General features: G+C 46.0%; 3 protein-coding genes across 4 annotated transcripts; 1 reads left to right on the top strand and 2 right to left on the bottom strand.

The window, feature by feature from the left end:
* Nucleotides 1-2,411: 2,411 nt before the first annotated feature.
* LOC120687607 (probable inorganic phosphate transporter 1-8) lies at nt 2,412-4,565 on the bottom strand. Its single transcript, XM_039969630.1, has one exon. The coding sequence runs from the start codon at nt 4,230-4,232 to the stop codon at nt 2,604-2,606; it is 1,629 nt and encodes a 542-aa protein (XP_039825564.1). The 5' UTR covers nt 4,233-4,565; the 3' UTR covers nt 2,412-2,603.
* A 2,593-nt stretch (nt 4,566-7,158) lies between these two features.
* On the bottom strand, nt 7,159-8,234 carry LOC120692191. Of its 2 annotated transcripts, none has more exons than XR_005682508.1 (2): nt 7,531-8,234; nt 7,159-7,445 (listed from the first exon to the last, which is right to left on the bottom strand). XR_005682508.1 is itself a non-coding variant. In XM_039975437.1 (2 exons), exons 1-2 carry the CDS (start codon nt 7,928-7,930, stop codon nt 7,421-7,423), a joined length of 420 nt encoding a protein of 139 aa, XP_039831371.1. In that variant the 5' UTR covers nt 7,931-8,234; the 3' UTR covers nt 7,159-7,420. The 2 variants fall into 2 exon arrangements, 1 of the variants encoding a protein (XP_039831371.1); XM_039975437.1 differs by having other exon boundaries at nt 7,536-8,234.
* Nucleotides 8,235-8,639: 405 nt separating this feature from the next.
* LOC120688903 (protein FAR1-RELATED SEQUENCE 6-like) lies at nt 8,640-10,133 on the top strand. The gene has a single exon (XM_039971255.1). The coding sequence runs from the start codon at nt 8,640-8,642 to the stop codon at nt 10,131-10,133; it is 1,494 nt and encodes a 497-aa protein (XP_039827189.1).
* Nucleotides 10,134-13,785: the final 3,652 nt, after the last annotated feature.

The raw sequence follows: 13,785 nt of genomic DNA, 5'->3' as shown, positions 1-13,785 counted from the left end.
ATAGCACCCGGTGCAAAGTCTAGCACCAGTGCTAGGGGAGTGCTTCATAACACCCTTGGTCTCCAGTGTGAAGCACCCTGAGAATCTTATTCTCTCTCCTTGGAGCACCCTCACAAACTCAACGCTGGAGCTGTTCTAATAAGCTACCCAATCACACATAGGCAAAATAGCCTAGAGAATTGGGATTAGCTCTAAGAGCAAATATTATAACAAGACTATAAGCTGATTGAATGCTGAGATGGAGGAGATAGGAAAAGACAGAAGTAGCCGGCTTCGATATAAGAATAAAAAAACTTTGTGAGATAGACAAGTAAGTTATATATTAATAATGATAAAAGACTAACTAATATACGAGTGGGCTGAGAGGTAGACTGCAAAGATCTTTGTAGCCAACAGCCGGCGCCTAAATTGTTAACCTTGCTCTAATCCGTAGCATGATACCTCTGTGAGGTCCGGATATGATTCTCTCTGCTTTTTTTTAACACGACAAGTTAAATGGTTTTGTTTTATTGGAGGGCAAAGATAAAGATATTATTCTTTTGATGGTCTGCATTACAGCAATGTTGATTATATTGAAACACAAATCCATCAGTTTGTACACTTTTGTATGACATTCGTGAAATAACCATATGAGATGCATGATACAGGATTCGGAGGTGACTAATGTGCAAAGATAATCCATATTTCCTTACTATATTTGTAAACGGAATTTTACACAAATATGTTCATCCAAGGAGTGTCCTCAATCCAAATATGTATGCGGCGAGTCTTTATCAAATATTGACTGTACATTTTCCTTAAACTCTAGCATTGATGGATCAGATCTTCTCTTTTTCCAAGACAAACGTGAGAATTTGTCACCTTTCATTATTTTTCTGCGAATCTTTGGTCTTTGTCTTTTCTTCTTCTGGACAATCTATCAATAAATACATCAAAACCATGTTTTGAACTAACTTTAATTTCTTCACATTTCTTTCAGCAAATGAATGTTTGATTTCGACCGTGGAACTCCAAACCCCACGGTATTATTGACCACGCTGCAAAGCGTCTACGAATAGACCCCACACCCCGGTATGCGACAGATCTAGCATGGTTTACACTCGCCCCTAAGGCCCTAAACCCTTCTGTTACAATATTAAAAAAAAGGAAAAGTCCAAATTACACTCTTGAACTATTGCAGGAGTCTGATTTTCATCCTTCAACTATAAAACCAGATAACATAGATCATCCAACTATTGAAATCGGACAAATTTGACTCTTGGGGTGGTTTCCAAGGTGGTTTTGTATTTTTTAAAAAAATAAAAAAACTTCTGGTTAGCTTTAAAAAATCAAAACTAATTTATTTTGAATAAAAAAATGAAACGTGGATTTTTTTAAAAAAGTGTAACCTATTTATTATTACTGTACTTGAATCTTAGTTATTTAAAAACAATAGACATACTTACAAGCAACTAAATATTATGGAAAAAATTGGATCTGAATAACTAAAAAGTATTGTACCAATAGATAGGTTAAATTTTCACTCAAAATAGATAGGTTAAATTTTTAGAAAAAAAAATTTATACCGATTTTGTACTTTTTATTTAAAATGAATTAGTTATGAATTTTTTAGTTTAAACTTGAATATTTTTAATTCTTACAAAATAGGAAATCACCTTCAAAACTATCTAAAGGACCAAATTTGCTCGGTTTCAACAGTTGGATGGGCTTTGTTATCCGGTTGGTTAAAAATCAAACTTTTATGATAGTTTAAGGGTGTAAAGCGGACTTTTCTCTATTAAAAACTTTATTGTACCCATGCTTATCCAATTCAACCCATTTTCATTAATTTGGGGATTGAAGCTTGGTTCAACCCACGTTGAGTTCAGTTGGCCTCACCACCCACTGCCATGACGTCTTCAATGCGAAACAAGCATTTAAAACATTATTTACAACTAGACCATGACCATGGTATAGTACTTTAGAAGAGCGTGGTATATAAATCATTCAAGAGATTATCTATTGTGCTACTATGTATTGATAGTGTTGACAACTAGCAGGCTAAATTTATTATTGAATATTTCCTGACAGTTTGCGAGTAACGACACCTTTTAATAATACAGCAGAAATGGCCTTTTAAATTAGTTGGCACTGTAAATCTAAGATGAGAAGGACCGGCACCAGGGCAGCTTTCAAATGATTTGAGGGTGAAAATTGATCGGCCGATTGATTCAAAGGTTCCAAATTAAGGATTCAATTGATCTGGGTTTCCAAATCGGCACCGAAATTTTGGAAGGGAGAGAATGAGCAGTGAAAGGCATGGCAAATTGATTGGCGTTGACAAATTATTTATGGGTTAATTAATGGGACGTTTAATTTCTTGATATGCTTGGGGTGGATGACTGGCATCATCGTCTGATCTGAGATGAGAGTTTGTGCTTGTTCACCACTGTGTTTGTGTACTTTGATATTTCCTCTTTTGTACAGTATATAGATAGATAAAAATAAGACAGATGCACATGTACCGCCACGTACCTACTCTTTGACTGACTTGCACAAGCACAACATAGGGAAACGAGAACAAGTGAACCGGCCTACACGTATCTCCACCAGTCACATTCGTTCTACACCATCTGGGTCTCGGACGGCCGCACGGCGCGGCCGCCGCCGGCCGCCTCCTCGCCGCTGTCTTCGGCCTCGCCGGACATCTCCTCGAGCGACTTCCCCTTGGACTCCGGCACGAGGAAGGTGAGGAAGAAGCCGAGCACGTTGACCCCGGCGAGCACGAAGAGCGAGTTGCGGACGCCGATGCCCGCGGGGTACCCGTGGTCGGTCTTGGTCTTGTCCTGGTTCTGCGCCGCGTACAGGAACCCGAAGGCCCCGATGATGGCGCCGGCCTTCCCCGCGGCGGCGGAGATGCCGTGGCACGTGGACCGCAGCCGCGCCGGGAAGATCTCGGCGGGGACGATGAAGGTGGTGCTGTTGGGCCCGAAGTTGGCGAAGAAGAAGGTGAGGGCGTACATGACGACGAAGCCGATGTGGTTGCCCTTGGTGGTCCAGTGGTGGTAGGGGATGGCGAGGCCGAGCATGAAGACGGTCATCATGAAGAAGCCGAGCAGCTGGATGGCGAAGCGGCCGACGACGTCGATGAGCGCGACGGTGAACCAGTAGCCCGGGACGGTGCCGCAGAGCGCGATGAGCGTCTGGGCGCGGGAGATGCGGAAGACCTCCTCCAGCGCGCTCATGGTCTTGGCCTTGGGGATCCAGTTGATGCTGGTGAAGATGTCCTTCTGGAACAGGTTCTGGCTGTAGAAGGCGATGTCGAGGAGGAACCAGGTGCTGGCCGTGCCGAGGAGGTGGAGCCCGTGGCGGCGCGCAAACTCGCGGGAGAAGAGGCCGAAGTTGTTGCCCGCGGCGCCGACCATGTCGTCGAGCTTCTCCTGCTCGTCGACGATCTCCGTGTGGAGCACCTTGGACATGTCGGCGGCGGCCTGCTTGGCGTTCTTGGCGACGAGCGCGGTGTAGCGCGCCGTCTCGGGCATCTTCATCCGCCAGTAGTAGGTGAGCACCGCGGGCGCGGCGCCGAGCATGAGGATGATGCGCCACACCAAGTCGGCCTGCGAGACGGTGGAGGCGGCGGCGTTGTCCTGGTACGCCGGGGCCGGGTACCCGGCGCGGAAGGCGGCGGAGATGATGAGCGTGACAATGCCGCCGGCGAGGATGCCGAAGCCCTGCATGGCGAAGACGGCGGCGATGAAGGCGCCGCGGGTGCGCTTGTTGGCGTACTCGGACATGATGGTGGCGGAGAGCGGGTAGTCGCCGCCGATGCCGAAGCCCAGCCAGAAGCGGAAGAAGCAGAGCGTGGCCATGACCCCCGTGGGCGTGTGGCCGAAGGAGAGCCCCGAGGCGATGGAGCAGATGACCATGAGCATGAGCGTCATCCCGTAGACGCTCTTGCGGCCGAGCTTGTCGCCGAGCCAGCCGAAGAAGAGCTGCCCGGCGAGCGTGCCGCAGAAGGCGACGCCGTTGACGGCGGCGGCGACGTTGGGCGGGAGCGAGCCCGGGTCGGGCTTGGCGGTGTCGGTGTAGTAGATGCGGCCCAGCAGCTTGGTGACGAGGGAGATGCAGAAGAGGTCGTAGGCGTCGGTGAAGAAGCCCATGCCGGCGACGATGATGGCCGTGAAGTGGTACCACTGCGTCTTGGCCGCGTCCAGCGCGCTCAGCACCTGCAGGTTGTCCCCGCCGCGAGCCATGGCTGCCGCTGCCGCTGCCGCCGGGAAGCGCGCCGGGAAAGATGACTGGATCGGCGGACTAGTATTTGGGAGGTGGGTGGTGGTGTGCGGGCGGGGAATGGTGGAGCTGCGGGCGCGTGGGTATAAGAAGGCCGCTGCTGGTCAGCCCGGTGGAGGCAGCTCAGCAGCAGCTCGGGAATCTGAGGCGAATATTACGGCAATTACCTAGCCAAAGCCAATCCTCTCCCTCCCTCCTGCCCGGCGTGTAGCGTTGCGGCTGGCGCACGGCGGCCGTCTACTCTAGTAGCAGCCGACTAGGAGGAGGTGGAGCAGGCGCCGGTCGGGACTGACCATCGATCGAACAGAAGAGAGGGCACAGCAGGCTTGACATTGACCAGGCACCTTTTCCATTTTTCTCCAACTACCCCCCAGGTCCACAACCCGCGCCGCCATTTCGGAGAAACTCGGCTGCAGACGGCGACACGGCGACCGCGACCTGCCCAGGTCTGAACGGCTGAACGGAGAGGGCGATTCGATTCATTAATCGCAGGCATCGGCGACGACTTCCGAGTCGTCGCGTACGATCGTTGATTGCAAGCAGCAGGCTCAGCGTACGCAATGGACAATTGCAACAGGGACCATGCTAGTGGCGTGTCAGCAGGGAGCTCGATCTCCTTGTTTAGTGTGAGTTTGTCACAAGAACAATTCTCACGATCTCAGTCTACTCCGGAAATCGCGCGGGAGATTTCTTTCAGATAAATAAAATAAAATTTTTGATAATAAGGAGTTCAATCGAGTTCGAGACTGAAGCTACAGGACGTACGGGTCGCTGTGAAAGGAGGAGGAGGAGGACAGGCGACGCGTGCGCCCTGGTCCCTGTCGTTTTGACCCGAAGGAACAGACTATCCGGGCGCTGGATGCATGCATTGGCGTGTGGAGCTGAAGAAGGGACTATCCGGCCCCTGGATGATTGCAGGACACTTGCCATGTTTAGATCTTTATCGGTAAACGTAAAAAAAATATCACATTAAATATTTTGATACATGTATGGAGTATTAAATGAAGTCTATTTATAAAACTTTTTGTATGGATGGGCTGTAAATCGCGAAACGAATCTAATGAGCCTACTTAATCCATGATTTGCAACAGTGATGCTACAGTACCATTCGCTAATTATGAATTAATTATAGACTAATTAGCATCATTAGATTCGTCTCGCGATTTACAACCCATCTGTGTAAAAAGTTTTGTAAATAGACTTCATTTAATATTTTAAATTAGCAAAATTCCGTCGCAAAATTTTTTTAAGTTCTATCTAAACACGGCCTTGACTTCTTGCGAGAATGGTTAATAGAGGGGGCATTTTTTTATTCCTTAAAGTGTGCAATTTATCGGTTGCCAGCAACCAGGGGTGGTGGAACTCTTTCGACACAAATTTGGCATTAAAACATGTCAAGAATCGAGAAATTTGGATTTTTGACACTGTGTTTGGGCTTCGTGACTTCGACACTTTCAACATTGACTTCACAAAATTGACACTCTCCTCATGGATACCTTAATTTCCTTGACATTTTTATTGTTTTAATGTTTTTTACTTCCTTTTCCCATTAAAAGCCTAATGAAGTGACTAATTTGCCCCTAGGATATATTGCCTTGATTGATTAGCTTGATTAGGCAAAACAATAGCAGATTACACGCCTTCGATTGCCAAGCCATCGTCACAGCAGCTCATCGTCTGCGTCGGCGATCCCGTTCGGCAGCCCGCCGTCAGCACCTTGATCTCTCCGGCAGCCCACCGACTACGTCGTCGATCCTGTCCGGCAGGCGCCGTCTGCAACGCTGCCGTCCACTACTGCCGCCGCCGCCCCTGGCAACGACGTAGCCGTCATCAGAGGCCTCCTCGGTACGTACGTACTTAATTTGCTTCACACATGTGCCTGCATCTGTTTGCTACGTCTACGTACTTCCTCTCAGTACTAGTCTCGCATTTCAAGCTGTTCCTATGGTGTACTCCCTCCATACTCATATTATTTGACTTTTAGGACATGATTGTGGTTACCAAGGAGTCATTAGTTAAGAGTTTTTTTCCATGTCTGCCTTTATTAAATCTCGCTGTGGGTGCACTCCATACAAAAATGAATCCTGTCTCCAATAGTTATTGCGGAGAGGCGTGAGCCTGCTGCTCCGGGTTACTCCGGGTTCGATACCTGGTGTCCTCATAATTTTTTGCTGGTGCTTGATTTTGCATGGCGGCATGGCGCTGTTTGGGTGGGCGCGCGCTGAGGCGCGGCATGCTGCATGGCGCGGTTTGGGTTGGCGCGTCGCTGCAGGTTGCTTTTAACGTTTGTTTTTTTGGCGCTCGAGTTTGGAGTTTGGACGCGCTGCAGCCTATTTTGCCATTTGATTTTTTGGCGCGCGCGACGGTGCGCTAGCGCTGCTTTTGCCGCTCGGCGTTTGGCCGACCCTTCGTGCTCCTCCTTGGTCTATTTAACACACGCCTCCTTGCTTGCATGCTCTCAACGTCACTTCTCTTCTCTTCTCCACGCCACTTCTTCCTCACTTGTTCTTGCACTGAGCCACTCTTCTAGCTACCACATGGCCAATTTATTGCCTGTGTTCGATCTTAACGAGCCTGCACCGGAAGATGACGACAGCGTGGATGAAGTTGATATCGACGAGCCTCCATTGGAGAATGGAAATGGTAATGCATCTGTTTTTTTATTGCACTCAATGCATCTGATTTCGATGAATTTGATTAGTTTCCCTTCTCATTTTCTTTCTCTTTTTTTGGATAGGATTTGATTTGAACTTGCCACTAGACGAGTTTGGTGCGGTAGATTTCGATTTGAACTTGCCACTAGACGAGTTTGGTGCAATTCAAGCTATTCAATACAAGAAGAATGCAAAAATAATTAATGAATTAATTCCAGCTGTGCAGTAGGTAAATAGATCACTTGTTCACTTGTTACATTGTTTCTTTAACAACTAAATGGAGTACTCATTGATTCATTGCTTGAACAAATTTTTTGTAGGCATTCCAAGAGTATTCTCCACGCAAAGCAAATAGGATCTTTGTAACACTACAGAGTGTTTTGAAGGAAGCCATGAAGATTAAAGGATGCAACAAGATAAAGATTCCTCACATGCAAAAACAGAGACTAGAAAGAGAAGACCGGCTGCCATTGCAAATGTCTTGTGAAACTTCCTTGCTAGTCGAAGCAATTGCTAGTCTCTCTGCAAATTAGAAGATGCAAGTTAGAGAGATACTCCATGGACTAGTATGTATCTTAGGTTAAATGCATGAAAGAGAATATGTAACCTTACTGATCTTGGTTTGGTTCTTCCATGGAGGCAATTTGCATCATCTTTCTTTTTTTGAACCGGTGCTTCATCTTCAATTGCTCGTCATCTTGCTTCATCTTCAATTGATCGTCCAATGTCTTCATGATATGGTCAGGCACCATGATGTTGTTACCATTCATCACAAGCTTGTCCACATCAGGAATGTAAATTTGGCAATCAAATTTGTCCAAATCATGCAAAATCCTTGCTGCCAAGTCGTAGTCTTCGTGAAGAAGACCACAACGTGCACAGGTGCGAGCGAGGCGGCGAGCTTGGAAGCAGGCTTCTCCGAAGACGCCGCCGGCATGAAACGTGCCACAGCGAGGACACATGGACTCGATGGAGTCGGACACCATCTCGACGGAGTCCGGCACCATCTCGACGGAGTCGGGCAGCACCTCGACGGAGTCCGGCAGCACGTCGACAGAGTCGGGCAGCACCTCGACGGAGTCCGGCAGCACCTCTCACGCCATATCCGAGATTGGCGTGACCTCCGAGTCCAGCGCCTCCTCCATGCCGCGGGACTCCATGCAGCTTGTGACCTTCATGTCGCCGGAATCCATGGCGTCGGACTCCATGGCACGAGCAAGCAATGAAGCTAAGCAAGCAAGGAAGCTAAGTGAGCATGCTGAGGAGGATGAAGGGAGGCGAGCGTGCTGTGGGAGTTGAAGGGAGGCGGGTGGCGAGAAAATGAGAGAAACGAGGCGACGAGACGCGAGCGGCGAGGAAACGAGAAACGAGGCGATGGAGTTATTGCAATTCTGAGTCGTTGGCGAGAGGGCAGCGGAACAGGCGGCGAGCCGGGGGCAATCGCGTCCATCTGCTACCCCTTTGGCATGGGACGTCAATTTTTGTGAAAACGGGCCTAGAGCCCACAACGACGATTAATATGAGTACGGAGGGAGTATGTAGAGTACTGTTCTGACTTATCGTTGAACCAGAATTCATACTCACGAGTAGTTCTGAATGTTTTTTATTTTGTGTGATAGTGCAGGTCCATTTATTTTTTTTATTATCTTGCTTGCACATTGAACTGCTGGCTAATTATTATTCATGTTTACATACAGCATAATCTAGGCTGGCAACATGGAACCCGATTCAGAGGTGGCATTTGGGAGCAATATTGAATCTCCAATACTGAATCAACCACCATCTCATATGCCAGAAGTCGATTGGGATAATTTGCATATTGTAGAGACACATGACGAGGAAGGACGAATTGAACTAATGAATGAGGATCAGGTATATGTGATTTTGGGCTTGAGGGATGAGGATGAGAGAGCAAAGATGGTTGAAACAAATGGTCGTACAATGGTTGAGCATGGTGATGATACTGAAGCTTATGCCATCAGTGTTAGTGATGCCATACCAAATGAAATTGAGATCACCTATGATAAGGATCACCCAAAAATCGACCTTGGCACTATGTACCTAGCAATGGATGAATTCCGGTTGGCTGTGAGACGATTTGCTATCAATGAGGAATTTGAGCTAGGCACTGAGAAGTCATGCAAGGATAGGTTTCGAGGGTTCTGCAAATCTAGTGAAGGCTGCCTTGGGAGAATTAATGGCAAATTGCAAGCTGATAAGAAAACTATAAAGGTGACAGTTTTAGTTGATCGGCATGATTGTATTTCAAGCAGCAGGGTGAAGACCATAACACCATCTCAGAAGTGGGTAGCTAGCAAGGCTGTGAGAATTATAAGGGTTTCACCCAATATTGGTGCTAAAGAATTACATAAAAAGTTGCAGGACAAATACTCTGTGACAATTTCATACGACACGGTCTGGAGGGGGAGAGAAAAAGCTCTCGCAGAGGTTTATGGTAAATGGGAAGAGAGTTTTGAGATGCTATATAGATGGAAGTCTGAGGTATTGAAAAGGTCACCTGGAAGTATTGTGGAGATAGACGTACCAGAGATAGATGGTAATGTGTATTTCCATCGATTTTTTTGTGCACTAAAACCATGCATTGATGGGTTTTTAGAAGGATGTAGGCCCTATCTAGGTATATATTCTACTGCACTAAATGGAAGGTGGAATGACCATTTAGCCTCAGCTACAGCAGTTGATGGTCACAATTGGATGTACCCGTTGGCGTATGGGTTCATAGCTTCTGAGACAGAAGACAAGTGGACTTGGTTTATGAATCAACTTAAGAAGGCAATAGGGGATCCTCCACTTCTTGCAGTGAGCACAGATGCTTGTAAAGCCTTAGAAAATGCAGTGAAGAATGTGTTTCCCAATGCTGAACAAAGGGAATGTTTTTTCCATCTTATGAAGATTTTTGTGAAAAGATACCAAGGATTTGGAAGGATGTATCCTGCAGCAAGAGCTTATAGGGAAGAGGTGTTCACACACCATATGACAGAAACTTTTAAAGAATCTAATGGGATATTTGACTGGTTAAGAGAGTACCATAATCTCAAGTGGATGAGGTGCGCTTTCAATCCAGAAATAAAATGTGACTATATCACTAATAATGTAGCAGAGGTGTTCAATAATTGGATCCGAGACATAAAGGACTTACCTGTTGCTGAATTAGCTGACAAGGTTAGGGAGATGATCATGGGTTTGTGAAGGAAGAGGAGAAGGATTGGAGAAAGACTATCAGTTGGAAGGATATTACCAGGTATTATGGTTCAACTAAAGGCAAGTACCAGAGGCTTGAGGCACTTGAGAGTTGTGGAATCTGCAAATTGGAGTGCAGAGGTTTGGGACAATAGCAAAAATTGTGAAAGGCATATTGTGAAGCTTAATCAAAAGACATGTACTTGCCTTGAATGGCAACATACTGGTAAGCCATGCCAGCATGTCTTGGCGTTTGTAACATCACAAAAGAGAGTAGACCTCGAGCAATTCGTGCATGAGTACTATTCTGTGGATAAATTCAAGGCTGCTTATGCGAGAGAGATTGAGCAAATGACAGACAAGTCACAATGGCCACAAGTGCAGCTGCCACTTGTTGTGGGTGCACCACTTGCTAAGAGAAATGTAGGTAGACAGAGGAAACTAAGGATCAAAGGTTGTCTTGAGGGTGGTCACAAGAAGAAAGGTGCCAATGATGTTGCCAATGGGGGTGCCAATGATGGCAGCACTGCTCCCAGCAATGCTAAGGGGAAGAAAATGATTAGAGGCCCAGTTACTTGCAAGAAGTGTGGTGAAAAGGGTCATAGGCAAGCTAGTTACAAGTGTGCACTCAATAAGTGTGCACCACTACTACAGAATAGGCCTTCGTTCCAGGCTATTTGTCCCGGCAGCCTTTGGGCCCGGGACAATAGGTGGCTTTTGTCCCGGGTCCAACGGCTAGCCGGGTCAGCGGGGGGGGGGGGGGGGGGGGGCAAGGCCTTTTGTCTCGGTTGGAGACACCAACCGGGACAAAAGGGTACGCGGGCATTTTGTCCCGGTTGGTGGATCCAACCGGGACAAAATGCCCCCATTTTGTCCCGGTTGGTGTCTCCAACCGGGACAAAAGGCCTTGGCCCCCTTATCCCCTTCCCTCTCCCCCTGCCCGAGCCATTCAGCTCACTTGTTTCTTGCTGTTCTCGGCTCGGGAGGGAGGAGTTCTTGCTCATTTCTTCACCACATTTGTGAAGATCTTTGATTCCCCATCCATCCATCGGCGTTAAAGGTTTGGGGCTTGTTTTTCTCTTCTTCCTTGGCTTGTATAGCTCATTTCATGCTTTAGAAATAGAGAAAATGTGTAGCTAGCTCATTTCTTGGACATTTAGCTAGATTGCATATGTAGGTGTGATTTTCTTTTAGATTTAGATGAGTATGTGGATAGTAGAAATTTTTAGAATGAGTGTAGACACTTCATGTGATGTACTTGTATACATGACCATATTGTGGATAGTTGATTTTTGTATTCATGAATGAACTAATGAAATGGGTATATTAGAATTTTTTGTAATATGAATGAATTATTCATGAATGTATTTATTCAATACTCTCGTGTACTCCTGGAACTGAAGGGTGTCAAAGTAATTAGAAGTTATAGAGAATTCTTTCAATTAATTAGAGATTTCTTGAGGATTAATGATACATTTCGTCTTTTTTATATGATTTCATTGTTATTTGCAAGAGTTATTAATCTGATCATTGTAATTGTAATAGTAAATAATTTTTGCATTGTAATGGTAAGAATTTATAATTTTGTGGAAAATAAAGGTATTTTTCAGTAAAATATGGCTTCAGCAGCTGGAGAGAGTGGCGCCGGTGGGGTGATCGTTGTCCTTCTGGAGAGAAGGGCACAACTCGAGTAGGTCGTCGGTCCAAAAAACCTAGTGCTTTTCATAGGGCAGCACTCCGTTATTTGGTAAAAGAATATAGAGAATGCATGGCAAGGGGCGAGGAACCTCCGTTTGATCTTGAGGATTTATTGCGGCGTTACGGTTCGTCACCACCAAACTCGGAGGTTTCAGCTCCGCCATCTTCTTCTGCGCCAGCAAGAAATCCGTTAGAGCATTCTGCGTTCCAACGCAAGGACGGTTGAAAACCTATGTGTTGTTGACCGAATTTTTAAATTTCATGTATAGTACTCCTTTGTTAAGTTCTGTAATGGATTAAGTACTCCTTTTAATTAATCAAGATGTATGATGGATATTGCATATCTTTTAATTATTCATGTTATGTTACATTTAGTTTAATTTAGGTTTGATATATTTTATTTATTCGATACGTGTAAAGAATTCAAATCGATTTATTTAAAATGCAGATGGACCGGCAATGGATGTACAATGCTGACCGACGTTCGAAAGAATTCATTGATGACCTGTATTATTTTTTGTCTGTGGCTGAGGCAAACAAGCAGAATGGTTTTATGTGCTGCCCGTGTGTTCATTGCAACAATAACAAGGATTACTCATCTTCAAGAATCCTACACAGCCACATTTTTGCAAATGGTTTCATGAAGAAGTATGTTTGTTGGACGAAGCACGGAGAACAGGGGGTTACCATGGAAGACAATGAAGAAGAAGATTTTGACGACCACTTTCCCGGGAATGCGGGAATCGGTGCATTCGATGACGATATTCCCATGGAAGAGCCCGAAGTAGATGTAGCAGAAAATGATCCCAGCGACGATCTGGGGCAGGCATTGCACAATGTGCAGGCAGACTGTGAGAGTGAAACGGAGAGGTTGAAGTTCCAGAAGTTGTTAGAGGACCACCATAAGTTGTTGTACCCAGATTGTCAAAATGGATTTAAGAAACTTGGCACCACCTTGGAGTTGCTGCAATGGAAGGCGACAAATGGTGTATCCGACAAGGGATTTGGTGAATTACTCAAACTTGTTAAAAAAATGCTTCCTAAAGACAATGAATTGCCTGCCACAACGTATGAAGCCAAACAACTTGTTTGCCCTTTGGGACTGGAAGTGCAAAAGATACATGCACGCCCCAACGACTGCATCCTCTACCGAGGCGAGTACGAGAATTTGGATGCATGTCCCGTATGCAGTGCATTGCGTTACAAGATTAGAAAAGATGATCCTGGAGATGTCGAGGGGGAGCCTCCCCAGAAGAGAGTTCCTGCGAAGGTCATGTGGTATTCGCCTATAATACCACGTTTGAAGCGTCTGTTTAGAAATAAAGATAATGCTAAGTTGATGCGATGGCACAAAGAGGAACGCAAGAAAGACTCGATGTTGAGACACCCCGCTGATGGGTCGCAGTGGAGAAAAATAGATAGAACGTACCCTGAATTTGATTTGGATGCGAGAAACATAAGGTTCGGTTTGAGTACGGATGGCATGAATCCTTTTGGTGAGATGAGCAGTGGTCATAGCACTTGGCCTGTGAGTCTTTGTCTGTACAATCTTCCACCATGGCTCTGCATGAAACGAAAGTTCATCATGATGCCAGTGCTTATCCCGGGTCCAAAGCAGCCCGGAAATGACATTGATGTGTATCTAAGACCATTGGTCGAAGAACTCTTATTGCTCTGGGGCGATGTAGGTGTACGGATGTGGGATGAATACAAACAGGAAAACTTCAACCTACGAGCATTGCTGTTCGTAACGATCAATGACTGGCCTGCTCTTAGTAACTTGTCAGGACATTCGAACAAGGGATACAAAGCATGCACACACTGTTTAGATAATACCGATAATATATGGTTGACTCACTGTAAGAAGGTTGTATACATGGATCATCGTCGGTTTGTTCCCATCAGGCATGCGGTACGAAAGAAGGGCAAGCATTTCAAAGGCCAAGCGGACCACCGAACAAAA

The sequence above is a fragment of the Panicum virgatum genome, chromosome 9N, assembly GCF_016808335.1.
Source record: "Panicum virgatum strain AP13 chromosome 9N, P.virgatum_v5, whole genome shotgun sequence".
In the NCBI taxonomy this organism is placed as follows: Eukaryota; Viridiplantae; Streptophyta; class Magnoliopsida; order Poales; family Poaceae; genus Panicum; species Panicum virgatum.
This window is presented reverse-complemented; position numbering and strand designations above follow the sequence as displayed.